At 40.1% G+C, this 27,412-nt stretch overlaps 6 protein-coding genes across 14 annotated transcripts; 3 read left to right on the top strand and 3 right to left on the bottom strand.

Annotated features, from left to right (window-relative positions):
• Window positions 1-342: 342 nt before the first annotated feature.
• LOC105184132 (BTB/POZ domain-containing protein 10) lies at window positions 343-4,771 on the bottom strand. Of its 5 annotated transcripts, none has more exons than XM_011142696.3 (8): window positions 4,627-4,771; window positions 4,226-4,357; window positions 3,522-3,647; window positions 3,167-3,226; window positions 2,871-3,038; window positions 2,445-2,716; window positions 2,187-2,384; window positions 343-1,416 (listed from the first exon to the last, which is right to left on the bottom strand). In XM_011142696.3, exons 1-8 carry the CDS (start codon window positions 4,755-4,757, stop codon window positions 959-961), a joined length of 1,545 nt encoding a protein of 514 aa, XP_011140998.1. In that variant the 5' UTR covers window positions 4,758-4,771; the 3' UTR covers window positions 343-958. The 5 variants fall into 5 exon arrangements, with proteins under 5 accessions (XP_011140998.1, XP_011141000.1, XP_011140999.1 ...); XM_011142698.3 differs by having other exon boundaries at window positions 4,495-4,648; XM_011142697.3 differs by lacking the exon at window positions 3,167-3,226.
• Window positions 4,772-4,818: 47 nt separating this feature from the next.
• On the top strand, window positions 4,819-8,053 carry LOC105184131 (uncharacterized). 3 transcript variants are annotated; one of them, XM_011142695.3, is made up of 7 exons: window positions 4,819-4,877; window positions 4,956-5,160; window positions 5,774-5,911; window positions 6,084-6,507; window positions 6,588-6,758; window positions 6,821-7,032; window positions 7,502-8,053. In XM_011142695.3, exons 3-7 carry the CDS (start codon window positions 5,836-5,838, stop codon window positions 7,810-7,812), a joined length of 1,194 nt encoding a protein of 397 aa, XP_011140997.1. In that variant the 5' UTR covers window positions 4,819-4,877; window positions 4,956-5,160; window positions 5,774-5,835; the 3' UTR covers window positions 7,813-8,053. The 3 variants fall into 3 exon arrangements, with proteins under 3 accessions (XP_011140997.1, XP_011140994.1, XP_011140996.1); XM_011142692.3 differs by lacking the exons at window positions 4,819-4,877; window positions 4,956-5,160 and adding an exon at window positions 5,211-5,392; XM_011142694.3 differs by lacking the exons at window positions 4,819-4,877; window positions 4,956-5,160 and adding an exon at window positions 5,255-5,425.
• Window positions 8,054-10,149: 2,096 nt separating this feature from the next.
• On the bottom strand, window positions 10,150-14,293 carry LOC105184129 (uncharacterized). 2 transcript variants are annotated; one of them, XR_003114228.1, is made up of 7 exons: window positions 13,759-14,292; window positions 13,062-13,226; window positions 12,579-12,764; window positions 11,989-12,282; window positions 11,591-11,754; window positions 10,554-10,788; window positions 10,150-10,216 (listed from the first exon to the last, which is right to left on the bottom strand). XR_003114228.1 is itself a non-coding variant. In XM_025307054.1 (5 exons), exons 1-5 carry the CDS (start codon window positions 13,823-13,825, stop codon window positions 11,645-11,647), a joined length of 822 nt encoding a protein of 273 aa, XP_025162839.1. In that variant the 5' UTR covers window positions 13,826-14,293; the 3' UTR covers window positions 11,523-11,644. The 2 variants fall into 2 exon arrangements, 1 of the variants encoding a protein (XP_025162839.1); XM_025307054.1 differs by lacking the exons at window positions 10,150-10,216; window positions 10,554-10,788 and having other exon boundaries at window positions 11,523-11,754; window positions 13,759-14,293.
• Window positions 14,294-14,491: 198 nt separating this feature from the next.
• LOC105184133 (probable ATP-dependent RNA helicase DDX43) lies at window positions 14,492-18,025 on the top strand. Its single transcript, XM_011142700.3, has 11 exons — window positions 14,492-15,104; window positions 15,174-15,444; window positions 15,520-15,723; window positions 15,796-16,011; window positions 16,101-16,227; window positions 16,296-16,461; window positions 16,572-16,814; window positions 16,921-17,068; window positions 17,153-17,394; window positions 17,515-17,677; window positions 17,748-18,025. The coding sequence occupies exons 2-11, from the start codon at window positions 15,175-15,177 to the stop codon at window positions 17,868-17,870; spliced, it is 1,902 nt and encodes a 633-aa protein (XP_011141002.1). The 5' UTR covers window positions 14,492-15,104; window position 15,174; the 3' UTR covers window positions 17,871-18,025.
• Window positions 18,026-19,169: 1,144 nt separating this feature from the next.
• eco (Establishment of cohesion) lies at window positions 19,170-23,080 on the bottom strand. Its single transcript, XM_011142701.3, has 6 exons — window positions 22,708-23,080; window positions 20,426-22,221; window positions 20,136-20,355; window positions 19,797-19,970; window positions 19,497-19,702; window positions 19,170-19,387 (listed from the first exon to the last, which is right to left on the bottom strand). Exons 2-6 carry the CDS (start codon window positions 22,192-22,194, stop codon window positions 19,264-19,266), a joined length of 2,493 nt encoding a protein of 830 aa, XP_011141003.1. The 5' UTR covers window positions 22,195-22,221; window positions 22,708-23,080; the 3' UTR covers window positions 19,170-19,263.
• A 301-nt stretch (window positions 23,081-23,381) lies between these two features.
• Tace (ADAM 17-like protease Tace) lies at window positions 23,382-27,339 on the top strand. Of its 2 annotated transcripts, none has more exons than XM_011142704.3 (14): window positions 23,382-23,570; window positions 23,647-23,785; window positions 23,881-23,981; window positions 24,080-24,201; window positions 24,337-24,487; window positions 24,591-24,790; window positions 24,868-25,062; window positions 25,151-25,289; window positions 25,407-25,561; window positions 25,642-25,722; window positions 25,864-26,072; window positions 26,207-26,445; window positions 26,586-26,701; window positions 26,777-27,339. In XM_011142704.3, exons 1-14 carry the CDS (start codon window positions 23,513-23,515, stop codon window positions 27,083-27,085), a joined length of 2,214 nt encoding a protein of 737 aa, XP_011141006.1. In that variant the 5' UTR covers window positions 23,382-23,512; the 3' UTR covers window positions 27,086-27,339. The 2 variants fall into 2 exon arrangements, with proteins under 2 accessions (XP_011141006.1, XP_011141007.1); XM_011142705.3 differs by having other exon boundaries at window positions 23,513-23,570; window positions 24,609-24,790; window positions 26,777-27,085.
• The last annotated feature ends 73 nt before the right edge of the window (window positions 27,340-27,412 follow it).

Below are 27,412 nucleotides of genomic sequence, written 5' to 3'. Positions count from 1 at the left end.
TTCCTTTTCGATGACCTACTAAACGGCCAGTCGAAACGGGAGAGGACAGCAGGGCGCCGATGGAATAGAAACGGGGGAGAGTCGATGATTTTGCTTATTGATCTATCTCGTTTGATTGTTCCTCTCTCTCTCTCTCTCTCTCTCTCTCTCTCTCTCAGTTCTAATCTTCGATCTAGAAGCTCGTGCAGGTAACTGGCGTGCTCGCCCGAAATCCTTCTAGAAGGTATCTCAGAGCGAATCGTTCTGCTCGCGTGTATTTATAAAGACGCAGCGCTGATACCTCGCGCGGATCTAACGCGAATTCGATCGCGAGATGAAAGGAGGATGGTCTCAGCGCCGGTGTTTACTGCGAAATCGTATTCAAGTTTATTTATCAATCACTTTTCATATTGTTAATTTAATTATTATTAAACGGTATAAAACGTTAAAGCAGTATAGAAGAAGATATAATAATAATAATAATAATACATTAATCGAAGAGAGTCTTAAATCTAAACACACTTATATACAAGACTGCAAAACACCGCATAGGCGTCGGTGGGGTGGCAGGACTCGTAGAGGCGAGGGGGGCAGGGGGGAGAACACCAGAGGCTGTATTTTCACGATAATTAATACGACGATGAATTGTCACCTAAGAAAGGCTATCACAAAAGATACTACACGAAGACATCCACTTTGAATCTCAACAAGTCTTTTCTTCGTTTTAAGCCAGGAGATCCAGGAGACCCAGTGGCGTCAAAAAGTCCCAAACCGGCCGAAAGAAAAAGAGAGAGGGGGGAGATTCGCTTGTGGGCTCGATCGGGCAGTCGAAAACCTCAGAGGGGGAAACTTGACGAGAATGAAGTCAACGTCGAATCCCAAGTTTTCCGCATGAGTCGTCAAACGTCCGTGTTACCCTTCCCTTCAACTTCGGGTGTCCCAGAGCTCGACACAAGGCTTCGACTAGTTATAAGACGATTTACTGAAGCTCGTCGGCCGGCAACGGGTCCAAATCAGGGTCGACCACGGGGCCCATGGCTCCATCTACGTACGCCAATGGTGGAGAGGGCTCGGCGGCACCCTGACGACTCGGCGGCAGTGCACTCGCCTCCAGTAACGTCAGGGTGGGATCTAGGGCAGGGTCGGCCGTCGCTTCGGCCAGATTCGTGACAGACTTGGACTTGACACACTGAAAATCCACGTGACGGCTCTTCGCTTCCTCCTTTTCCCAGGACATATGGATGAAGGGTCGTTGCACGTAGTTGTAAATGACTTCGGCGCGCCCGCCGGCGCGCTTCTTGACTTTCTCCTTGTAGGTCGGGTAGCCCTCGATGCCTAGCCGGATCTTCTTCAACCCGCGCTCCTTCATCACTTGCTTCGCCACGTCTCGGTTCTCGATGTACTTGAAGAAGCGATACATCGCCGTGCTGTTGACGGCTGCGGACAGATGACAAGGAAATGGGAGAAACTGAGAGAAGTACCAAAGGATTGTTGCAACACGCAATTGGGGTCAGACATTACTCGCACGTGTGTGAAATCAATTGACGATATAAAAGGGAAGAGAAATTAAATAGAAGCGACAGAATATATCGTTGAAAGTCATCGCAGAATCTAGCGGGTAGCTAGCGGGTAGCTGATGCGTCAGTGAAGAATCGCGGTATTTCTCGAGGCGGAGGGAGAGTGGAAGATTAAATGGGGCACGTCGCGGAGTCGTATTAATACCGTGAAGCAGCTTATGGTCATCCATTATTGAAGAAAACAAGCGGAACTAATGGACTTGCCGTGCACTTGCAAAGGCCGAGCTAATTGATTTTTCATCAGATATATACACACGTGTTGATCACGATAATGCAAGGTTGCGCGTCTTACGACGAAAAAAAATTACGCGCGTCCTCTCACTTGAAGGTCAGCTCCGCTTATAACGGACTCTACAGATCGTCCCAAAAAATTGAACGTATCGAGAGCAGCGCATCTCTCTCTCTCTCTTTCTCTCTCTCTCTCTCTCTCTCTCTCTCTCTCTCTCTCTCTCTCTCTCTCTCTCTCTCTCTCTCTCTCTCTCTCTTCCTTTTCAAAGACTATTTACGACACAAGTGAATCGAGCTTTTCACGCAAGTTTTATGCAAAGGCTGCAAATTAAAAGGAGATTAAAAGGAGAGGAAGATTAAAGTTTGAGTAATCAGCCGTCGACGACCGCTACTTTTGCTCACTTTGCGAGTACTCCTCGCCCATCTGCGGTGGATACTCCTCGTCCCAGTCGACCACGTCATCCTCGAGCAAAACGACGATGTGACATTCGCGGTCGCCACGTCGCGCGCTGTTCACCATCAGCGGCAGGATCAGGTCCTCCAAGAACACCTCAAACTGACAACGCGCGCCTTCGTTCGACAGCTCGTGCAGTAAGCCACCTGCCACGATGAATTCCTCGGTTAGCATCTTCCAGGTAAACACTAGCTCATAATACTCACGTAGATTCTGGCACTTGACGGTGCTGGCATCGAACGGCACCAGTAGGTAATCGCACGCCTCTCGCAGCTCTTGTACGCTCACGGTCGGCGGGCAACGAATCACATTGCCCTTGTAGTACTCGAGAATAGCGCGGAACACCATGGCGGAGATGCCGTCTGCGACCTCGTATTCGCCGCGTTCGTTTGGTTGCGCGTACTCCACCCCGGAACTGAACATACGGCCCAGCATGGTGTTGGGATGAGCGGTGAACAATGCCGGGTCGATGACGAACCTAGAACAATAAGAAGAAACAATTAGCAGCGTGAATGGATCAAAGACAGAGAGAGAAGAGACGTTCAGCTACGTGAGAGTTAAAATTAACAATGAAGAACACGTTGGTGATGGTGAGGAGGAATGTTTAGAACTTGAACGGTTTGCAGACTCGCCTAGTGTTGTCGACAATCAAGGTGATCCTCTCGTCACTAGTTGACGGATTGCTGGCTCCTCCTCCGCTGATGGCAGACCCCGTTGGGCCTGATGCCATGCCATCTCTGTTGCTGCTGCTACTTTGGCTCTGCTGCTGGTTCTTTGCCACACCGACATTGGACCGGATTCTACGGAGAAATATACTGGTTAAGACGAACTTCTCTTCCCTCTGGTGGGAGGAGCAACACGCCACTCTCGCGTCGTTAGAAAATTGAAACGCTCGACTGACGACTGAAACGGGGTTTGCGGAACCTACCTTGCAACTTTTGCAGCCCGGTCACTCGAGTTCAAGATATTGCGCGAGCGGGATAATAATCTTCTCGTAATAAAGAATAATTTTTTGGGAATAAAAAAGAAAAAAGATATATTTAATATCGAGTAATAATAATTTGGTTCTTAAGGTACAATGACAAGTGTAATATAAATTACAACAGAATTAAATATATGCATATATATATATATATATGTATAGATGAGGTAAATAATAAATAAATGTACACTCAAGCATGGGAGAGAATTCAAGAGCTGGCTGTAAGTCGACGAGCAACGACGCAAATGAAAGTCTCAAGAATAGAAGGACTTTCCGACGAGATGAGTAGAGTTTTTCTTACCTGCCAAGACTCGCGTCCTGCGAATGATTTCTGTTGAGCGAACCAAACGAATGGCAATGCTGCCGATCACTGCTGCCATCCCTCTGTACCAGACAAGATTTCGGCTTTGCGGAGCCACCGACACAACTACACATGCACAGAACAACCAACCACGTAATCTCGCTTACAATCTAATCGCATTCACTACATCGACAAGCATGTCGAACGCTGCATGACGTCTACTATACGCTACTACTACGCTAATTAAAATTCTAGAAATTCGAAAAACGATAAATCTCTTTCATTCTACTTTATTCTTCTGAGAAACTGAAAAGTTTTGCGAAAGAGAAAGAGAGAGAGAGAGAGAGAAAAAGATAGAGAGAGAGAGAGAAAGAGGCAATCATCCTTTGAAACTAAAATAAAAAGAGATCAGGACCTTCTCACTTTCCTTTGACCCTAAAACTGAAACTCAGATATCCTTATTAGTGCGGAAAGATTTCAAGAAACTGTTTGTATCATGCAAAACCCTCCCGGGCAAGAGACTCTATAGTTTTCGAAATAAAAAGGAAACCCTTTCTCTAAGTGAAAACTTTCCTCTATTCCTAAAAAAAACTTTGAACAATACATGGAGGAATTTTTATGCAGTTCAAGGTTCCAAGGTTTCTTCTCTAACTTGTAAGAACTCTACGAAACGAGATGGACGGAAGAGCTTTTCGAAATCTTACCTCAGTCTATTCTTAATCACATGGTGTCTTCCCCTCCCTTCAATCTCCTTGTAATCATTTTCAGTGTCGCTGCTGCTGTCGTGAACATACTTCTGACATTCGGATGACGAATTCGTCATGTTGTTGTACCACCTAAAAAAATATAACATCGCGTTTATTTCTCATTCTCTGAGATGGGTAGAATCACGTGAAGCGAGCAACGAGAAACAGGTGACAAGCAGCAGCGAGGAAAACGACAAAAGCACAAGGCGTGTGTATACCCGATGTACCTGACTCAACCTGTCTGGGAATGTCAAAGCACTCTTCTCGCGAAGCGCATGGCATATTTCCCGAAGGATCGATATCGTACAACATTGAGAACAATTAGTGCGGAAGACCAACGGAAATATCGTGACACTTACGCGGCTGACAGTCGCAAGAGCTTTCGGAAAATCTTTCTAGCAGATTCGCAGATCTCCAGGTTAGCCCCGAGCACAACTCGAATCGTCTGCTCGACGACAGCTCGCGACGTTGTGCCAGTAACCAGTCGCATCTGACCGGGGAAGGAGAACGATGCGACGCGCCACTGTCATGTCCAGATGGCGCGAGACTTAATTTCGAACGTTCGCTCTTTTTGTACTTTCTGCATTTTTTTAAAGACTGACAGACCTGGGTAAATTTTCGTATCAACTAAAAGGGCCCAAAGGGCCCGGAGATAATTTAAGAGCAATGATAATACCGATTGTTTTAGCTACGCTCATGATAATACAGCTAGCAACTATTGCTGGTGCAAGGTGTGAGGGGAAAGACAACATGCCGCTATTCATATTTTATCTCGCGGCTTCCACGTCTCTCAACGCATATCACCAGCAGTTGCTGAATCGACTAAACTACGTTGTGATCCGAATGGCTGTTCTAACCTGCTCTATGTCTCCACGAGCTCTGCAACAAATTTGGTCTGTTCTTTTTAGCTGTATTACTGAACTGGTGCAATAAGTTAAAGTGAGAAAAAATATAGTTGTCTCATTCTAACTTATTGCACTAGTTCCGCAGTGCAGCTGAAAAGAACAGACCAATGGTTAGGAGACAACCTGTATACAGGATGTCGCAGAACAACTTGTGAAGAATTTCCGAATTTTTAAACTAGTGCAACCGAGTGCAACAAGCGGAGTGGGGAAAAATATACGCGTGTGTTTCACTCACAGCATCTATGTTATAAATGTTGTCTGTGGTTCCACTCTAATATTTTTTTTAATTAGTTTAGACATCTTTCGTAAACGAGCGGATCTTAATTGTGTGTTTGCGTCACAATTCTATCCAAACACGTGTCATTCGAAGACGCGATTAGAGATTTTTGTTCGCCTCCGTGGCGGTTGGATGTGGTTCCTGTAACTACACATATTTTTGATCTTGGGGACTGCGTACGCGTTGTCCCTGTTTCTCTTTTATTTCCAAAATCGTTGTAATTGGCATAGGAGAAGGAGTGTAATAACTCTGCTCAGAGCCATATATTGAATGAATGAATGAATGAAGACGCGATTAAATTGTTGGCTCTGATTCTATATATAGGTTAGGAAAACAGTAAACAAGGAGGCACTACACTACTAATTGGTGCCAGAATTTGTTGCAAAATGGATGCAATTTGGAATAACTATAAGTTGCAGCATCCACCGTACTTAACTTGGCGTACCAACAAAAATGCATTTGGTAAATTATATATAATAATAATATATCTCACCATGTTTATATATGAGACATATGTAGATGAATATTATAAAACCTGAATTCAACCATATCTTTATGTATATGTAACTTATTGCCTTGAAAACATAAATCGATGTCATTTGTTAAGTTAAATATTGTTTTTGTCTGTTTATAGGTATCAAGAAATTTACAGCTGTAATTAATAAGGCAATCAGAGAGCTGGAATCAATGGCTGTTCTTGATATGGAAGCTGCATTTTTAAGTCGATTAATTTATCGTATGAAGAACAAATTTCGAAGTGATAAAGGCTTAAAATTTATGGAGAAAGTAAACAGAGCCCTAATCAACTACTTGAATATGGCACTGGTAGAGAATTATAAAGATTTAAAGTCTTATATTCATGTAGAAGACAAAGTGCTCACCTTGCCAAGCAGACAATTGCTGGAATATGTGCTTGTAAGAACACAAGGTTTTGCAAAATTAATGGAAAGGATAGAACAAGTTGCGAGATACTGTGCACATTTTCTCAAAACTAGGATTGGATTAGGTCATGCCTGGAGCATCTCCTTAGTTGCTTATTCCAATATTAGTAGGATTTGGTAAGATTATTATATAAGCTATTTATATTATATGTAAAGTATATTTTTACTCTAATAATACAGCATCCATTTCTCTGCAGGTTCTTGTCGAGACAACTAATTAGGCAATGTTGCGTGTGGTATAAGGAACTGTACCAATATGTATCCATCTTTCAGTATGTTGGTTTACCTTGGATTCCAGAGAATCAATCTCTGCCACATGATTTGGAACAGTGGCTTTCTATAGAGTGGATGCATGATGAAACTGCTTTGTATGTCTGCAATTATCTAATATTTCAATCAATGCGCGTTCTAAAACAATGGATTATTTTAGCACTTGTCCTAACAATAACTGGGATGATGTAATACTTAAACTACTCAGAGAACCGTCAGTTGATGGTACTGATGAAACAATCACTATTTCTGAATCTAGTATGACAACATGTGAATTGATTGATATATCAGAAGGATCGCAAAAGGATACTGCAGTCCATGATATATCAGAAGATAAACCTAAATCAGAAGCTGATGTGGATGATATTGGAGGTATATATACTGAACAGCAATATAAATTAACCATTATTTCACACATATATGCATACGGGTCGTTTTGTTTTTATTATAATTGTACAATGTAAAAAAAAATGCGAAAGATTAAATCAAATTTCTGTTAAGCCTAAATATTTCGACATTTCAAGCAGGAGCAAGAAGTCATGTTCTGTAATAAAAACAAATATTTTATTCATGATAGATGAAACGTTATTGACACAAAAGTAAAAATTAAATTTTACATGTAAAGTATAATGATATCAGTGAAATTCGTATTGCATGTTATTAAATACTAAATTTTGTATAGAATTTAAAATTGTGATAAGAGTTGGGCCAATAAGCATAAATTAATCACTGTATTTAGATCGCCATAAACCAGTTATGCCAAAATATTCTCTCTTTGCAGTTTTCGGATTTTATTCACGTTGAATTGTACCTATTAATTCCATTAATTTTTGTTTTACAGAAGTGATAAGTCGAAAGGCTTTCAAAGCGAGTATGTCGAAGGTACATAAACATGACGCTGAAACTTCTCCGGTAAAGAAACGTAAACATACGCACATCAACATTGATGTGAAAACAACAGAAGAATTGAAAAATAAGGAAAAGAAGAAAGAAGTAATACCAGAAGACTTGATCCAAATAAAATTGAATGGATCGAAACGACGAAAGAAGCATAAAGAAAAATTGTTCAATAACGCAGATGTCTGTAAGACAAATGTTACGCCAAACGTGAAGGTAACGAACAAAATAAGAAAACAGAAGAGGAAACAATGAAGAAGGTAGAACGAACAAATTCCAATCGTAAATCTACAAATGCATACGATGCGCATAATGTACATAATGTGTATATATGTATACGATAAGAGATCTCCATAGTTTTATATCATTAAACAAATTCTTACACGTGTAAATAATTGAGGGATTGTACTTTCAATAAAAAATAATTATACATATATGTGTATGCCGTACGTGTTGCCGTGCCATCTTTTTAATAAAGTTAAATAATTGAAGACAACGTATGCATCCTTAGATATAACGATGCTGATATGAAATCGGGCGAGAGTGAGATATCTTTTTTTTATCGTAATCAAAGAATCGTAGCCAAATATGTGCTGCTACGTAACACCTTTAATTTCACTGAAGCGTCGACAAGCGAATCATTGCGAGAGGCCAAGGGGGAACATAAGGGACATTGGACATTGGAGTGTCTCTAATTAAACGGTGCAAAGTAAAATAAGCATTGAGCGGTAATTAGTTTCTGCCGAGAGATTTCTGTCCACTTGAATATATGTGTACGGCACGGTGATTAAGCGTCATAGGTCGGGTACAGGTGAATCGCGTATCTTCGCGGTCTCATCTTCCAAAACTTCAGGCCAAAGTCGGAGGATTGTCTCTTCCGCATGTTGTTGAAGCAGCAGGCGCGGAACTGCCGTGTTCCACAGATGTCGGCACATTCTCGCCCACATTGGTCGCAGGAGACCGTCTCGCCGAAAGACCACAGCGCGCACACTGCAATAATAAATGGAATTACCTCTCGAACACTAGACTGAATAATTTCTACGTATATACATTTAAAATAAGGAACAACAAATGTAATAATAATTATTGTTTCAACAAATGGAAATTAAAGAATAAGTTTCTGAGTAAACGCTACTTGAAGTACATTTCCAAATTGACAATTCCGTTGAAGGATCACCGACAGGAATAACTATAAATAATTTATAAAAGGATAAAAGGACATCATCGTGCGTATAAATAAATGATAATGTAAAAAAAAAAACAGAACAGCAATCAATAAGGTACGATGCAGACGACGAATTCGAGATGAAAATAATTATTCATGTCTCACGTGGGCAGGCGTGAGAAAGTTTAGCAAATAAAGCGCGGAAAAACTTTCATACAGGTCCCCTGTCTTTTCTTGCTCCACGACGCGTTGCATTTATGGATGTGACGATACTTCGATGTTCGGTAATGAATGTCAATCAAGTAATTACAAGTTATCCCGTTTATATTACGCAAGCCAATGCATATCTTTATCGAACTTCCTTCAACTTTAAGAATCTTCATTCTGGGCCGTCATTACACATCGATAACTTTGGTAGACAATTTCTTAATTTAACAGCGCCCTGACGTAATTGAGAGAAGGATCGGCATTGCATAAATCCATAAAATTGCAATACAGAAAATTTTTTTATCTTTAGACATTGATCGAAAAAGACAGATAAATTTAGGAATTATATATTTTGAATAAAAAATCAAATTTGCGGTAGAATTTTCGTCCTGAAAATAGGACGTTTAAACAAAATAATTATCTGTGACGTGATTTACCTTAATATAATCGTAATCTCGAACTGCGATTGTAATTTATAATTTTTTTATACTTTAATTCGAAATTATTTACGAGTCATTGACAGAAGCCACAATTTCATCGACTTGTTTCATTGATAAATAATCCGCTTTATGATATTTTTTTCATTATTTTCGAAACATTATGATCTGTGGAGGCATTGAACGATTAGGAAGCTATTCTTAGCATAAATTGCAATAGTCTGCTGTTCTCAACAAAGAGATCAACGCGAAATCCGACGATACCACTTCGTCTACTCGCTCACTGCTGATGGGACGGTTGATCGGATTATCCCGTAAACACGAAAGACACTATAGACATCGTTTGATTATCAACCTCATTTAACATCCTTTTGAAATGTCAGCGATTTGTGACCACTATACTTTATTGCGCGCAATATTATATTGTAAATTAGGAAAGCGTAGACATTCGTTTAATTTGGAAAGAGATATACATATATGCTAACGTATAATTTTAAAAATGATTTTCTGAAATTTTCTACAAACAAGAGCAAGCGACATCGGAGATGAAAATTTTTCGATGATTTTTCGCAACTGCAAGTGACGAAAGAACATTTTCTTTAAAGTAGAGAAAATAGTTCTCAATTCGTTGAGAAAAATTAATGGCGACTGTTGTTTTAAGCGGAAACAAGAATGATGCCAACTCAAAAATAAAGGGATATATTAATAAATGCAACTTAATAAATGCTCACGTTCGTGCAATACAAGATTTCTGTTACCTGCGAGAAAAAGCAATATCCAGGTGCGACTCATTTTTGTGAAGTATTCGCAACGCCGGAGAGATTGGTGATTTCGGTTACGAAAGTGGATGCTGCGTTTTCAACAATATAAGCATTAATAAGAATATATATAAGTGTAAAAAATTGTGAAGATGTTCAAGTTTCTCGAAAGGTTCCCCGATAAAATTACAAAGTAGAACGAATTTCGACCGCTTATGACCACTCATGAAGTAGCAATATTATTCGGACGGGCAGTTATAAAAAGATAAAACCGAAAATATAATTCCGGCCGCGTTGACAGTGAAATTACATTCGAATGTAGCAGCCTAAAACGATAAGAAAAAGAATAAGATGTTACAATGTGCACAAGATGCGAATTATGTCAGGTTGCAACTTAGTAGGAGACTCGCGTTGCGAGCGGCTACTTACCCTCTACAGGTGAGCGCCGGGAAGCGAATGATAATCCTGTGGGGTACCGCTGCTTCTAGATATCCCCACCATCTGAGATTACCTCTTCCACCCCCGACGCACGCAATCGCCTTATCATTTCAATATAGTGATACATCAGAGCGTGCTCAAAGTTAAGTTGTGCAAGCTCTGGTCAACAAAGTTCACTTCACGAGGTCCTCGCACGGTATGTCACATGTCATTTTTGAGAGAAACACTTTTGAGGGAAAGCAAAATCACAAATAAATACATTATCAGCCTGTATCAGTTTTATCTTATTGCACGAGCTGTACGGAGTGAAGACAGATTTGTTTCATAATTCTGCGAGGATACTTCTACGACGAATAAGAAGTACAATTGGAGTGAAACGCGAGCTAATCAAGATCCCTTGAAAATTCGCTCATTTTCGCAGCAACAAGTGCGGAGGAAGCAATACGAGGAACATTATTTTTTTGCATATTCTAATATAGCACATATATTTTGCGGAATTTTTAATTTTTAAGAGACAGCGCAAAAGATTATGAAACAATGAGAAAAAACAATGTGACGCGCAACTTTCGACGAAATTACTGATGGGAGAAAGTAGTTCGTCGAAGTTAACGGACGAGTAAAATAATGAATTTCACAGTTTATGCATTATTTTATTGTTATTTGCATGGTTTGATGCGAATGCGAATTCCGCCGATAATCGATAAATCATTTCCTAGACTACTTGAGAGTGCACTTTATTTTACTCGCTAAAGTAAATATGAAAAGAAATTAATATGTAATCCTATTAATAGCGAAGACAAATAATGATAATAATAACAACGCACGCAATTTTAGATGATAATGTTATTAATTAATAATTAAAAAGGGAAGCGCGCACTATTATTTCATCGTCCAGCGCCAAGAGAGAGAGAGAGAGAGAGAGAGAGAGAGAGAGAGAGAGAGAGAGAGAGAGAGAGAGAGAGAGAGAGAGAGAGAGAGAGAGAGAGAGAGCGAATACTTAAATACTAAAATTAAAGTACATCAAATACCTGCCGTTTTAACGTGTCAGCGTTATTCGTAGCGCAGAATGAACTACTTTAATCCTACGTTAATATCAATCTGATAATAGTAACGTAAAGGATATCAACGACAAGCAACGACTTGGCACGATGCCTCCCTTGCGAAACATTTGTGCGATAGGCAAGTAATTGCGCTGAAACATAAACACGAAAGAGATGTTCGTTTAATAAATGTCTCGTCACTGAACAAGAAACAAAAGGACAACAGTCTCTGTAACAGAGTGTAATAAATTCTCGCTAAAAAATATATATACATGTGTGTATATGTGTGCGACACACAGTCGTGTATCCCAAAATTATAACAAATTAATCATTTTGTCTCATGGAGATCTCCCCAAGAACGTTTACGCCATTGGAACGATTCGAACTGGGGTAGTAGACGATCCGCTCTCGTCGTTTGTACTCCGTCTCAGGAATCGACATCTCGCACTCGACCACCGCGGGGTCCAGCGTGTCCTCGACGACCACATTCAGCGACACTCGAGGATTACCCTTGTACCAGTCCATCGAAGACTCGCGGTCGTTTCCGCGATCGTCGCTCTCGACACCCTCCACGTAGAGCTTCAAAGACGGTCGAGGTCGCGCGCCGGTCACCACGCAGGTTAAATTCACATGAGTCTTGTTGAAGGGGTAAGTACGCACGGTCATGTCACTTTCCGGCACTGAAAACAAAGGACGATGATCGGATCGCCGAATCCACGAAATAATCGCATGCGATTGAAGTGAGTTCGGTTAGAATAGAAGAGAAAACAGATCCGGCGAGGGTGTGCCGATTGAATTTTCTTTCTAAACTTGTAGATTAACTAATAGGAGGATGAACTAATAGGTTGATGAATACTTCCCCTCTATTAGATTTCTTTTTCGTTAGATTTAAATTTGCACAATTTGTCGAATATGCTCCACGCGAACAGATTGCAAATGTATCACCCGCGTTAAAGAAAGAGAGAAGAAAACTTGCCGTAGACGATCATCCTTGTCGAGTTGCTCGCCTCATCTTGGAATGTGCTGATCGCGCACGTGTACTCTCCTGTCATATCAACGGTAACGGTCTTCAGTCGGATCACAGAGCGCGTGTACGGATTCTTCAAGTTCTCGGGCGGGTACTCCGCGAGGCCCTTGATGATCCCGACATCCTGCGGTTGTACTGGCGGCATATAGGTGAGTTTATTAAATTTACGTTAACAAGATAATAAATCGGAGGAATATTTCTTCGTCAGGATTATGCGGCATGTTCTTTTTTGGTCGGACGAAGAACCGATGAAATTATTCGCTAAGTTCTTCGCGCATCTTCCGATCGGGTGATTCATGTGCGTACGCACGCACAGCCGCGACGTAACGAAGCTACCGATAAATAAATTCAATAATGTGCGCGCGACGCGGCGTGACAGACGCGTGAGTTATAATAAAATCGCGTGGGTAGTAGCTGTGAGGCGTAAATTACTCGGCGGAATCCATTGGTAGATCTGATACGCTTCGTGAAACCATTTGATTACAAGTCCGTTCTCCTCGTCGTCAACCTCGTAGACGCAGGCGAGATCCACCGGGCCGGTTCCGTTGCGAACGACCAGCGGCACGTCCAAGGACTTGATCGAGGAACCGCGGGCTCCTGCGGACAACATATGTTTGGAGAACGCGATACATGCAGCGGCAATCGAGCTGTTCGAACCTCGAACTTGTGGCCACGTTCGAAATGCGCGTGCTCTCGAAATTCGACGAACGACCTGGAAATTCCGACTGTTCGAATTGCTCGATCGGCTGAGAATTTCGCACACTATTAAAGAAAAAAAAAAAGAACAAAAAGAAGAGAGAAACGCGTAGGATCGCACGACTCCTCAGCCAGAACCACAACGTTGTTGGATTCGACGACGATGAGGGTTGAATTAACGTTGATTCAACGTTTCATCGACCACTTTAACGTCAAATCAACGTTATAGTTCCAACTGGGTTCGCTGTCGAGGGCGATTTTCCGACGTTGAACGTCCAGCGACGAGGGCCGAAAGTAGCCACGGCGAGAACGACGGTCTCGTCCCCGTTTTGACGTTCGCGCGAAGTCGGCCAAGTTTTCCGCACTTTCCCGATTCGACGCGGCACACGACGGCGACGGGCGAATTCCCGACAATGCCGTGCTAGCCACTCACCGAAATAACGCTCGAGTATCAAAAGAATAATTATCGAGGGCGAGACCGTACGTACTATCGACAACATTCTTTCCAAGGTCCCTTTTCACACTGATGCACAATTAAATACGGCTCGTCTAACTCGTGTTAGCCGATACGATTCTGCGCAGCCTCATGTATCGCCTTTGTGCTGACCGATGAGACGTCGTGCCGCGCCATGCGGTGACACCGGCACTGCCCTCCTGCATGCGAATCCGGGCGAAATTAACGCTCAGGCTTTTCGGAAGACAACCTGTTGGCGCGGTTTGCTCGGTCATGGAAGCTTCTGCGACGCATCGCGAGGACGAGAATCCTTGCAAAGCGACACGCACGACCAAAAAGAGCGCCATTTCCTCATAAATCTTCCATTAGACCGAAAGATCAGCGAGACCTATTGGTTACGCATCGTTATCACGCCGAGATTCTACATCGAAAGAATTCTAAATTCAAAAATTATATGCAAACCGGACGAAAGTGTTCCTCGGCTTTTTGAAACGCACGTTACGCAAGAACGGCTTGGCCAGTTAATTTCCCAGTCGGAACCATAACGTTGATGAGGGTTGAATTAATGTTGATTCAACGTTTCATCGACCATTTCAACGTCAAATCAATGTGTTGATTCAACCTTTATCGACGTCGAATCAACGTTGTGATTCTGACTGGGTTGTAACTCTTGTAAAGTTTGTTTCTCAGCAGGTTTTGTTCCCGCATTCAATCGTGTACCTTTTTGTATTTCTTGCGCTCACACGCGCTTGGCGAGAAGCGAGAGAGAACGAGTGGAATAAGTTTCCTTGTTAATTCAACCGCCGTTCCCATCGTCCGTCTGCGTTCTTTGCTCGCCACCTGTACAGTTACCTGTGTAGAATGTAAAGTTTTATTTGAAAAAATGAACGTTTAGTGGTTTATGGAAGTCGGTTACGGGGGAGTGCCTAGCGGACAGGAAGGTAACCGAACAGCGTTTGACTTGACAAGGGGATAATCGACGGTCGGGAATTTTGGAAATACGATGAAACTGTAATTTGGAGAGCGGTAAGGTATTCGCGGGATTGAGTGCACGTTTTCTCAACTCCGTCTGTGGCGCTTGCATCGCTGCGAGCGACATCGATTGGTCAGCTCGCTTCTGCCATTATTTTCCAACTTTTGAGTATCTGCGCGCGGACGATTGTGGTGATAGTGTGATACAAATAGCAAGGACGATCCGAATTACTTTTTTCTAACACGTGTTTCATGTCTGCTTGAGGTCGTGATACATAATATTGCGTTCTGAAGTAAATTCTTGTTGCCAAAGACGTGACTACCCGACTCTTGTCAGCTATTTATTCAGCCAAGTGAGTCGACTAAGATCACTCCTGTCTGATGAAAAGTAATCTGATATTCATAGAATATTTATTTTGTAGAATGAGTTACAAACGATACCAGTCTGACTACGACAATGATAGATGGGATAATGAAAAGCCTCAAAAATATCGTAGCAGATTCTCAAGAGATAGCTACAACGATGATTCAAGTAAACAAAATTACAATAATAATTCCAACAACAGAACAAGATACCCCGAGGACCAAGAATCAAGTGTGGTGTTCATTCAGCAAAAAGATCTTGGTAAATTTATCGGGCGAGGTGGAAGTCAAATTAAAGCTCTGGAACAGGAAACCAACACCAAAATGAACGTGAGTAATAAAGAATAGTTGTGCATCATGATCCATTGATCTAGATGTTTAGTGTCTAAGTCTGCTTTTATATAGGTTGACAGAAATCAGAATCCTCATGGAAAATCTGCTGTAACAATATATGGTTCAGACACAGACCGGCAACGAGCCTGTGATACGATAAAAAAGTTTTTGGGTGAGGAAAGTTTCTCACAAGAGGAAGCAAATTCTACACAAAAGGAAGAACCCAAAGAAATTGATTTTAACAATTTTGACTGGACCCAGGCTTATAAAGAATGTGTAAGTTTCATCTGTAGTCACATCTAAAATATTACCGGTAAATATTGCTATTCATATTAATACTTTTTACAGGAGGAACATCAGAAGAGAAAATTGGCCTCTATGCCACCTATCAAAAAGGATTTTTACAATGAAGATCCAGCTGTTGCTAACATGTCAGAAAAATATGTAGCTGATTTGAGGAAGAATAACAATAGTATAGAAGTTAGATATGTTTTCGAAAATAAGGATTCAACTGATACAGTTAAGATACCAAATCTTGTTGAGACTTTTGAGCAAGCTTTTAAGGTAACATGAGAGTCAAGAATCAACTCGTGTAGTTGCTTTAGTACATACATCTACTGATTTTATTATATGTATATTATATTTTAATGCAGGATTATCCAGATATCCTTGAAGAGATACGAAAACAAGGATTTCAGAAACCAAGCCCTATACAGTGTCAAGCATGGCCTATTCTGTTGAGCGGTCAAGATCTCATTGGAATAGCTCAAACTGGAACAGGTTCCGTTTCTTTTATCTTGCAATTCACATATATGTGTTTACATATACACTACCGATTATATTTTCAGGAAAAACTCTGGCCTTTTTATTGCCGGCTCTCATCCACATCGACGGACAGTCAACTCCGCGGTCTGAACGCAAAGGACCGAATGTTCTCGTTATGGCACCGACGAGAGAACTGGCGTTGCAAATAGAAAAAGAAGTTGGAAAGTATTCTTACCACGGTATTAAAGCGTAAGTCTACTTTGTACAAGATAACTTCTCTCTTATGTCTTTGTGCCATTAGATAGTACGCTCAAAACATTACAATCTCTTTGTTTTCTTGTATATAAAAATTACTTCAGGGTATGTGTATACGGTGGTGGAAATCGCAAAGAGCAGATCAATATAGTAACAAAAGGTGTGCAAATAGTAATTGCAACTCCCGGAAGACTGAATGATTTGGTACAGGCCAAAGTGTTGGATGTGACATCCGTAACGTATCTCATACTCGATGAAGCAGATCGTATGCTGGATATGGGCTTTGAGCCACAAATTCGTAAGACTTTGTTGGACGTACGATCTGATAGGCAAACTGTTATGACGAGGTATATAGATTTTTTTCTTTAAGGCAAACTTTTGAAGAAACAATTCCCGTGCGATGCAACTAACAGTGCCATTGTTATCGTGTTGTTTTATCCTTTCATCTGTTAGCGCTACGTGGCCTCAAGGTGTAAGACGTTTGGCTCAGTCTTACATGAAAAATCCGATTCAAGTGTTTGTTGGATCGCTCGATTTAGTGGCAGTACACACTGTCACACAAAGAGTTTATCTGATTGATGAAGAAGAGAAGAACAATATGGTTGGAAATTTTTTTTGGAATTTGCCATTTACTTTAAGCATTGCTTTTATTCAACGATGTTAAAGAGACGACATTGCGTTGTAGATGTTTGATTTCTTCCGAGAGATGGGTGTCAATGATAAGGTGATAGTATTCTTTGGCAAGAAGGCCATGGTGGACCACGTTGCTAGCGACTTAGCTGTAGCGGGTATCGAGTGCCAGAGTATTCACGGTGACAGAGACCAATGTGATAGAGAGCAAGCGCTGGAGGACATGAAGACTGGAAATGTTCATATTCTTCTTGCCACAGATGTGGCCAGCCGAGGGCTTGACATTGAAGATATTACGTACGTTTCGATAAGATATAACTTGTACTGTTTCTATTGAGTTACTTATCAGTGATTTCAGGTTTGAAATAAATCTGAAACACAAGCTCCGTTACTTGAGAAGTATTGTTCTCATTTCAGACATGTACTAAATTACGATTTCCCACGGGACATAGAAGAATATGTCCATAGAGTTGGACGTACCGGGCGTGCTGGTCGTACCGGTGAAAGTATTACTTTCATGACGAGAAAAGACTGGTCGCATGCTCAGCAACTTATCAATATTCTCGAAGAAGCTCATCAAGTCTGTTTTAATTACAGGAAGCATCCGGTTTGTGCAAATTTTCCATTCACTAATAAACTTGATATTTTAGGAGGTACCCGGGGAATTGTATAAAATGGCTGAGAGATACGAAGCGTGGAAGAAAAAAGCGGAACTTGATGGCAAAGGCAAAGGAGGTTTCAGAGGAGGCCGCAATCGTTATAGAGATTTCTAAATTTCTCTTGGTAATGTGCAATTTGTTTTAGTCTGCAGAGATATTATCAATAAAGAGATTAAAGGAATTAGGGAGAAATTAGAGAAAAGTACAACTAAATAAATACAAAGAGAAAGACAATCTTATTTTTATAAGTAATAAATTTCTACCGAATGCTTTGCAATTTCTTTCATTTTTTTTTTCATTTCAATAAGTATTTTTATTTCGATCATATGATCTCTCAGAAAAGAGTGAAATATTTTTTTGCATCGATCGCCAGAGATTAATATATATAATTTAGAATCTGTTGTAGTGCTAAGATTGTATCAGGAATGTCAATTTTAAGACATAGTGTTTTGAAATGTCATATTTTAAAGCAGGAACTGTATTTAAAATTGAAACAATGAAACATAGCGATACATTTATAATGTGTTGTAATTGCTGATTATGCAGTTCTTTAAATTGTTATAATTACTCCAATGGTGAGATATGAAATTCAAAGTTATAACAGTATGTAATATACTAATAACTATGTATTTAATTTAATTATAAGTTAAAATAGAATTTTTATATATTTTGTTAAGGCATAAAGAAACTTATATTAAGTTAAATTAAGTTTATATTAAGCTTACGTTGTGATATTCACGTCTGCTCAATATGTCCGCTTAATTTTTATTTAATGAAACACTTGAATCAGAGATTATTCTGCTCATTCGTTCAAATAATTTTTACCAATGAACTTAAAAACATCACGTTTCTCTACTTATAAACTGCTATGAGAAAGAACTAGCTCGTTACATTCGTACACGTTCACAAAAATAAAAAGATTAATAGCGCAAATCTCTAAAGTCTCTAAATCTTTAAGTCTCATTAGTAAATTAAAAATGCCAAGACTAAATTATTCATTCCAAGATATGTTATCTTTCGTACATATTGGACAAGGCTATGTTTAACATCGTATGACAAAAGTTATTTTATACCATTGCTATTCCAATCTATTCATGTGCAAACATGAACGACTGTGTATAAACGCACAAAGATGTATAATTGAATAAACTTTTATCATATGGATCTTAAACAATTTTGTAACATTGTTTATGTTGTTTAGGTTGTTCAAGTTCTGATTGATCATACCTAAACCAATATATCCAAGTTTATATTTACTGTCTACGTTTATTAATTTCCAGAAAAGTCTGAAGTACATTATATCTAAAAAAAAAAAACTATAGATTTATATATTAAATTTCTAATTTCATGTTGAAAAATAAAATGTACGCATTGCTGTATTGCTAAAAAAAATTTAAAGATACAAATCAATAAATATATATATTAATCTTATAACAAGAAGTCTTTTATATAAAAAGTATAAAATGAGAGAAAATTGAAAACGCACAAATATGTAGGAGCTTGCGATTTAGCTGTAAACCTTAAAATTCCGAGTTTTCGTGTATTTCTCGGCGAAGATCTTGCCACTCAGGGATGGTGTCGAAAACGCTATATCATCCAGTGACATCACGTAACCGTAGAAAAATTTGGCTCTGAAACAAGCGTGTAACTTGTTAGTATCGCGCGACGTGGAGTTACAATTATCAGTAACGTTACGCGATGCGGACTCATCCGCATCGCGTAACGTTTTTTGCATTTCACCTCAAAGTGTTGACGAGTCTGGTAGCTATGCCCTGCTTACGATGGCTCATCGCGGTCCAAACTACGTTTATGCCGCACTTCGCAGGCGTACTTTCGGCGGTGCAACAGTCCAGCTCGATCAGCTCGGGAATCATACGATGCGCCGTCTTGATATGCTCCGCCACCAACACTCCGAGGACACTCTTTTCGCGTATGTACAGATAGACCTAAAAGCAGACGAGAGAAGAAGAAAGGATGCACTTCTCTCTAGATTTCCCGAATTCAAAATGACCCAACGAGATACAAAACCCGTATATTGACCTTCTTGTTCTCATAAACGCACAGCTTCATATCCGCCAGTCCTAGATCTCTGTCCACAACCGCCAGAATCTCCGACACTTTCTTCCAATATTGTTTCGGATCGTGCGATTCTACCAGAATTATTCTGCTTCCCGTGAAGGAATTCTCCATCATGACGCGTTCATTTTTCCATCCCTATAATAAGACATTTACATATTACCACACATCTTTAGGATTACTTCAGATCCGACATTTACCAGATGAGGCAGCAAACGTTAAGATACGAAATATTGCAACAAATAAAAAATATAGCTAAGAGACGTATCGCACATTAACGAAACAAGAATGCAAAGTGCTTACTTGAAACTTCAAAGTACGTATGCTATTGTGGTAATTCAAGTGGGCGTTCTCGTCTTCTGCGTCGCCCAATTGATACACAATGTTGCACTCTGGGCACTGAGTAGCACCAAAGTGTTTCTGACCAGCGTCTAGCTGATACTGATCCTGTCCATTTTTCACGGACAGCTGCCACTGCGTGTTCCTCTTCTCTCTCGTCGATTTGTTGATCTTTCCTGTTTCCCTGAAAACAAGGAAAGACATATCTCATTAACTGATTCCCCAGATTCAACAGCGAGTCTCATAATATCTACTTGGAGAAGTCAGCCGAAGGTGCAGCGTATCTTTTAGTAAACAACGGGTAGTATTTCTCCTCGGACTCCTGGTCAACTTTCGCGGGGTTGTTGTTCGTGTTGCTGAGCGACAGACTGCCAAAGCTCGTCAAGGAGGTAACATCCCTGATGTTCATCGTCGAAGTCATGTTACTGAGCTCACTTGCCGGAGACATGATCGCATCCTGCGCTAACGTTGTCGTCGGCGACGACACGGTGTTTGTATTGACGGTCAACGTCTCCATCGTGTCGTAATCATCATTCGCCCAGTCGTCCTCCAATATCTTCAAGATGTTGGCGACCTTGTTTCCCTCCAACGTAGTTTCGACACTCGGCTCGTCCACGGTGAGATCAGTGGCGTCGCAAGAGACATCCTTGGCTTTCGCTCGCTGCTTGTTGCACGCATTTGTCGAATAGAAACCGTGTTTCTGGTTCAACAAGATCTTACCGTCTGCGATCTTCAACTTGATTCTCTTGTTCACCGTCACCGTAGCAGTTTGGCTTGGCTTGATAGTCTTGAAAAAGCGTCTGCTCTCGTCGATTTCCGGCGAAGAGGTTCTCTCCGTGGTCGCGTTTGCTTCCATCGGCAGAGCTTGTTCCACGAGCGGATTCTTGTTCTCTTTGTTCTCGTTTGACTCTGCGGGGCTTTGAGTAACTTGCTGGCCCTCTTTCTTCAATACCTTTAGATTCACCTTAGTCTTCGGCTTCTTGATGCCGTGAAACACACCGGCGTTTATCATGCCGAATCTCTGCTTCTTCAACGAGCATCTGCTGCTGCTGCTACTCTGTATTGGTAAGCTTCGTCTTCTTTTAACGTCGTTATTTTTAAGACTGTTGACGACGAAAGGTCGCTCGGACTTTTTGCCACTGCTGTAGAACATTTTCGTGCTCAAGGAGATATTGTTCACGGGAGCCTCGGTTTTCTTCTCTTGAAATAACGCCGCGCGCGCTCGAGGTGCCGAAGAGTCGTCCGCCTTGAAGAGTTTCGCCGGAGTCATCAACAGTTGATCGCGCGCGTGTCTCTTCAACGTCTTCTCTTTTTGCTCAGGAGAGAAGTTCTCATTCGCTTCGAACGTGCCGAGAGATTTCCGTCTGTGCAACTTCGGCAACAACGCTGATTTCGTTATGGAGCCCAAGGGCGTGATCAATCTGTGCGGACTGGGAGTTCCACTCTTTCGGGGTGTCTCCGTGATGCTCTGATTTTGAATGTCAGTGGCACAGCTGCGCTGAGGCGTTTCCGGGATTATCTCGTCGGCCATCGCATCTACCTCTGAACATTTGGGTGTTGATGGTGTTGACGATGCCGACGTTTCTTTCACTGGAGAAGGCGACATAGATCTGGGAAAACTTTGGTTAGTTATTGTATTACACCTTGGAGAGTATCTAGCCTCTCTGCTGAGCTTCTTGAGTGAGTTGAACAGTGATGTATAGTCTTCTGTATTACGTCTGTATGATATTAAACGATCCCAGGATGCCATAGGTAAGGAAGGCGATTTCTCAGGAGTGGCTAGTGGAGAAACAAACTCTCTGCCCGGAGAACTTCCACAGCTATTTGGGCTTCGATCGGTCAGGGCTAGGGGTGACATGGGTCCCAAGTCTGAATCTTCTCCTGAAGTTGCTTCGATATCTTTGTTGTAACTTAAGTCTCGGGATAAGTTCTTCTTGCAAGAATTACCATCAGATGCAAAGAGACATTTTTGAGCACGCCGTGGTGTATATAATAATTCCAGCTGTTTAAGATGAGTAGCCATTATCGAGCAATTCCTTAAAGTAATTGCCTGAAACAATTTATCAATTAGAATAAATAACACATCAGAAGAGAAATTGATCTTTTTGTATCAGACTCTGATTTACACAATCAATTACATATATTACATATTTCAAAAATAATATCAAATTTCATGACATCTGCAAGAATACAATTCATTCATCTGTCTATTGCTATTCTAATGGTGTTTCATAAATATCTACTGAACATGCAATATATTCTTAAAAATTTTCCTGAAATACAAACATTTTTAACGATAGAATCTTCCTAAATCCGATAAAATTGCTGTTTGCGTTTTCTGTTTAGTTAATCGCGTTCAACACGATGCCATTTATGTACTTAATATGTATATACACAACAACATCATAGTCTTACGAAATTAAAGTTATTCTGTGCTTTATGTGAAAGAAGGAGGATATCCCCTGGGAGAATATTCATGGAATGTTATTTTGTAATCATAGAAAATAGAATTTCTCGTAACAACACATGAACTAACCTGGATCAGAGGACGAATTTGAATAAACAATTTCCCGCGTATTCAAAAGTTATAAAATTTGATCAAACGTCCAACTCGTGGCTGCCACACATCAATCCTCGTTCCTTGAGTAAATGAACTCGTCTCAAGTTATTTCGTATCAAGTTACATCAAAATATATGCAGTAAAACGCGCGGGAGAAACATGAAAGAGCAGAGCGCTTATATTCGTTATGACTGTGTAGAATGTGTTAAAGCCCGCCGAGATTTCGCGCATGCGTCGCTATTATGCTGTTGAAAATTTATTCCTCTTTCACACAGTAGACCTCTAAATTTTCTATTTCTCTGCGCTTGGGTGTGTGCGACACGCGTGATGGAGGATTCACATGTCTCTAACATACAAAATAATGTCTCTCTATCCAATAGGAGGTTTCATTTTCTAGGGTTTTCAGTTAAACCAAGATGTCTCTAGATTCGAGTGTTCTAACTATAGCATGTCGTCACATGTCAAATACAATGTGAATTCACCTGTAGAGCGGCCAAAGCAATTTAATAACCTAGAAATGTCACACGAGATAAATAAGAGGCAATGTTTACATCACAAATTAACCCGCAATAATCCAATTTTGTTATTTTTACACACGTTATTATGTTATTTACCGTGAATCATTTTTGGGCCAAGTGTCTCGAGGATATACATGAAATTGTATCAGTTCTTACAGCATTACAATTGCACGTCAGAACGCAGTAATTTAAAAAAAACAATATCAGTGTATAAAAGCGAAGAGGACTTACATTTTTTTTCATAACTTATAACTTTGTTGACAATGAAAATACGAGATATCTCACTAATCTACTGCATTTTTATTATTCTACAAAGTGTTTGTGAGTCACATGTTACAATTTTGATACAATTACTTTAGCCAGCTATGAAGTGTTCATCAGTTTCTTGTTTCAACAGATGGACTTCACAGAAACTTGAAATATTATGAAACAATTCATAGTACTCATCTTCAACACAAGATTGTAAAACGAGGTGTTCAGTACAGTTATCATCCTTATAATAAAATAAGTGAACTAGAATTCTCCTCACATGGACGGTGAGATAATTATTTCTTCAATAAATCAAAGACAATATATCATTAAATATCTTACTTTAATGTACATCAATTAACAATGTTCCTTTCAATCCCAGACACTTTCGGTTAATTCTAACACCTAAGAGAGAAGTTATACATTCCAACTTCAAAGCATATGAAGTCAATGCTGATGGAAAAGAAAAAACTATACATTTAGGTATTGACTATATATTCAGAAATGTGTAACATGTATTATAGTGGATTTAATCCAAAGATTTAAATCATTGCATTATTTTATAATACTGTTCCATACAGATCATGACAGCTTTTACCATGGTCGTGTGTTTGGTGAGATTGAATCTCATGCTCAAGTGCATATTGACAATGGTGTTGTGACTGGTAGTATAACAATATCAGATGAAACTTTTCATATTGAAGTAGGTATACTTAAATATTTAACAGTGATTATATAATTTAATATTTAATCTGATCTTGTCAACTAGTCAATATTTATACACGAAATAACAAATATAAATATATATGTAACAAAGTAAGAAATGAATATGCTTCAGCCATCCTGGAGGCATCTTCCACATTTGGATAACCAAACAATGATAGTTTACAAAACTTCCGATGTTAAACTCAGTTGGGAACATTACCAAGATGGAGAAGGACATACGCATGGAGTTCCAAAAACCTGTGGTTATGTTAAAGAAAACTCGGGTATGATTTTATTACAATTCAAATGATGATACGAATAATTGTTTGTGTACCTTTTGTACGATTGTCTTTAATATTGTGACAAGATTATTACTTATTGTTCCAGATCTTTTGGATGTTCCAGATGTTCTGCTGAATGAGGATGATTTTGAAGATGCGGAAGTAGATAGCTTCAGGGTGAAAAGACATGCAGAAAATTATGAATATACACCGACGAAAACAAGATGCCCACTTTTGCTAGTCGCTGATTACCGATTCTTCCAGGAGATGGGAGCCAGCAATACAAAAACTACAATTAATTACCTGGTACATGGATGTAACCGTGTAATTGTTTACGTTAAACATTAATTTACGATACTAATACTGTATTAATCACTTTGCAGATAAGTTTAATTGACAGAGTACACAAGATTTACAATGACACCATGTGGCAAGAACGGCAAGAGCAGGATGGTTTTAAAGGAATGGGTTTTGTAATAAAGAAGATTGTCGTCCATAATGAGCCTACGCGAGTGAGGGGTGGTGAAACACATTATAATATGGTCCGCGAGAAGTGGGACGTCCGTACGTTACTCGAGGTAGCTATATAATTTGATTATGTAGGATATTCTCTATCTAAATTTATGAAATTGAGTTTGCTCATCTAACATCACCGTATTGATGTAGGTATTTAGTCGGGAATACAGCCATAAAGATTTTTGTCTAGCCCATTTGTTCACTGATCTCAAGTTCGAAGGTGGTATTCTTGGGTTAGCCTATGTAGGGTCTCCCCGTAGAAATTCAGTAGGTGGTATCTGTACACCAGGTATATTGAAGAGGAACACATATCCATATTATTTTATTATTCAATATACCATTCGATTAACGACACGGGAATGCAGTGACTCGTTATTTCTATTAATGAAAACAACTCGTGTTGCAGAATACTTTAAGAATGGATATACGTTATACCTAAACTCTGGGCTGAGTTCCAGCAGAAATCATTATGGGCAAAGAGTTATTACTAGAGAAGCCGATTTGGTAACAGCGCATGAATTTGGTCACAATTGGGGTTCCGAACACGATCCGGACATTACAGTGAGTTCACTTACAGTGAAACAAAAGGCAAGTTGCATTCCTGGAAGCTGAAATTTAACGTCACGGCCTTATCAATGTAGGAATGCAGTCCGAGCGCGAGCCAGGGTGGATCTTATTTGATGTACACCTACAGTGTTAGTGGCTATGATGTAAATAACAAGGTAAAATTTTTCTCCCCCTATTCGCATTCTGACTAAAGGTTCCTGTTTCTTGAATAAAGCATCGATTGTTGTGCGCGATGTAGATTTATGTACAAGTCTTCATATTTATAAAGATATTTATAGATTAATAACTTCTTGCAGAGATTTTCGCCGTGCAGTTTACGATCTATCAGGAAGGTGCTGCAAGCAAAATCTGGACGTTGCTTCTCAGAGCCAGAGGAATCGTTCTGTGGGAACTTGAGAGTCGAAGGAGACGAGGAATGCGACGCTGGTCTCCTGGGGACGGAGGATAACGACGCGTGTTGCGACAAAAACTGCAAACTTCGAAGAATCCAGAATGCAGTTTGCAGGTAACGTGGAGACTCGGCGTTCGTGTCAGTCCGTAGACATTTGGAACGTTTAGATTTACGTTCCAACTTCTTTTGCGATTATTCGCAAAAACAATATTAATTAATCAGCACTTGACGTTGACTTTTTTCACCAGCGACAAGAATTCTCCTTGCTGTCAGAATTGCGCGTTTATGCCTCCGGGCACAAAATGTCGCGACGCGCAATACGCGACCTGCGAGCAAGAGTCACGTTGTACTGGAGTATCCAGTGAATGTCCCAAGTCACCAGCTATGATGGACGGTACTGGTTGTCTTGAACGGGGTCAATGCCGCGCGGGCAAATGCGTACCATATTGCGAGACCCAAAGCTTGCAAAGCTGTATGTGCGACACGAGTATGTATTTTATATCCTAATTTTCAGATGTTCCGAAATTAGTCACGTCTTGTACACAATTAGATCCACTTATCATTGAAAAATACAGTCTATTGAGGTGTTGATAACAACTGTGTCGTTTTGCCGGACTTTCTCGACAGTTGGCGATGCATGTAAAAGATGCTGTAGGATGAGCTTGAACGAAACGTGCTTCCCAATAGACCCACAAGATATTTTGCCGGATGGGACACCATGCATCCAAGGTTTCTGCAACAAAGTACGGCTACATTGAAGTTAATTCTTTCTTACATGCTTCAGCATAAATCGCATGTTTTCTGACGTTTCCTTCCAGGGCGTATGCGAGAAAACGATTCAGGACGTAGTGGAACGATTTTGGGACATCATCGAGGACATAAACATCAACAAAGTCATGCGTTTTCTGAAGGATAATATAGTGGGAGCTGTGATAATTATTACCGCTATTATTTGGATCCCGGCGAGCTGTGTGATTAGTTATATTGATCACAGACGTATCAAGGAGAGTGAGAAAAAGTGGCGTTGGAAGCACACAGACGAGTTGATCCACCCGGACGAGCACAGACAAGTAATTTACGTGGGTGGTCAACGGTCTAGAGTACAACACATGATGCATCAGTCATAAATCCTAAAACCAAATCATTTGCATTGCATTATGCACTTCAGTCATCTAGTCATTGTGTTATGTCATGCAGAATATCATAGAAAATGTTACAAACTAAAACAACCATTAGGGTTGCGAAAATGGTGACATTTAAAAGTATTCCAGTAATGGTAGCTATAAAATTGCAATATTTTATAAGAAAATACAGAAAAAATCCACTTTTTTTAACTGTATAGTTATTTGTTGCACTTTATTTGATAAGGAATATTTTTTTTCTAATGTATATATACGTTCGTAAAAGGAAATAAAAGCTTTTATTTTTATGTTTACGTGATGCGTATTAAACAA

The sequence above is a fragment of the Harpegnathos saltator genome, unplaced genomic scaffold, assembly GCF_003227715.2.
Source record: "Harpegnathos saltator strain DR-91 unplaced genomic scaffold, Hsal_v8.6 scaffold83, whole genome shotgun sequence".
Lineage (NCBI taxonomy): Eukaryota > Metazoa > Arthropoda > Insecta > Hymenoptera > Formicidae > Harpegnathos > Harpegnathos saltator.
Note: the sequence above shows the minus strand (reverse complement) of the source record. Positions and strands in the feature narration are given on the sequence as shown.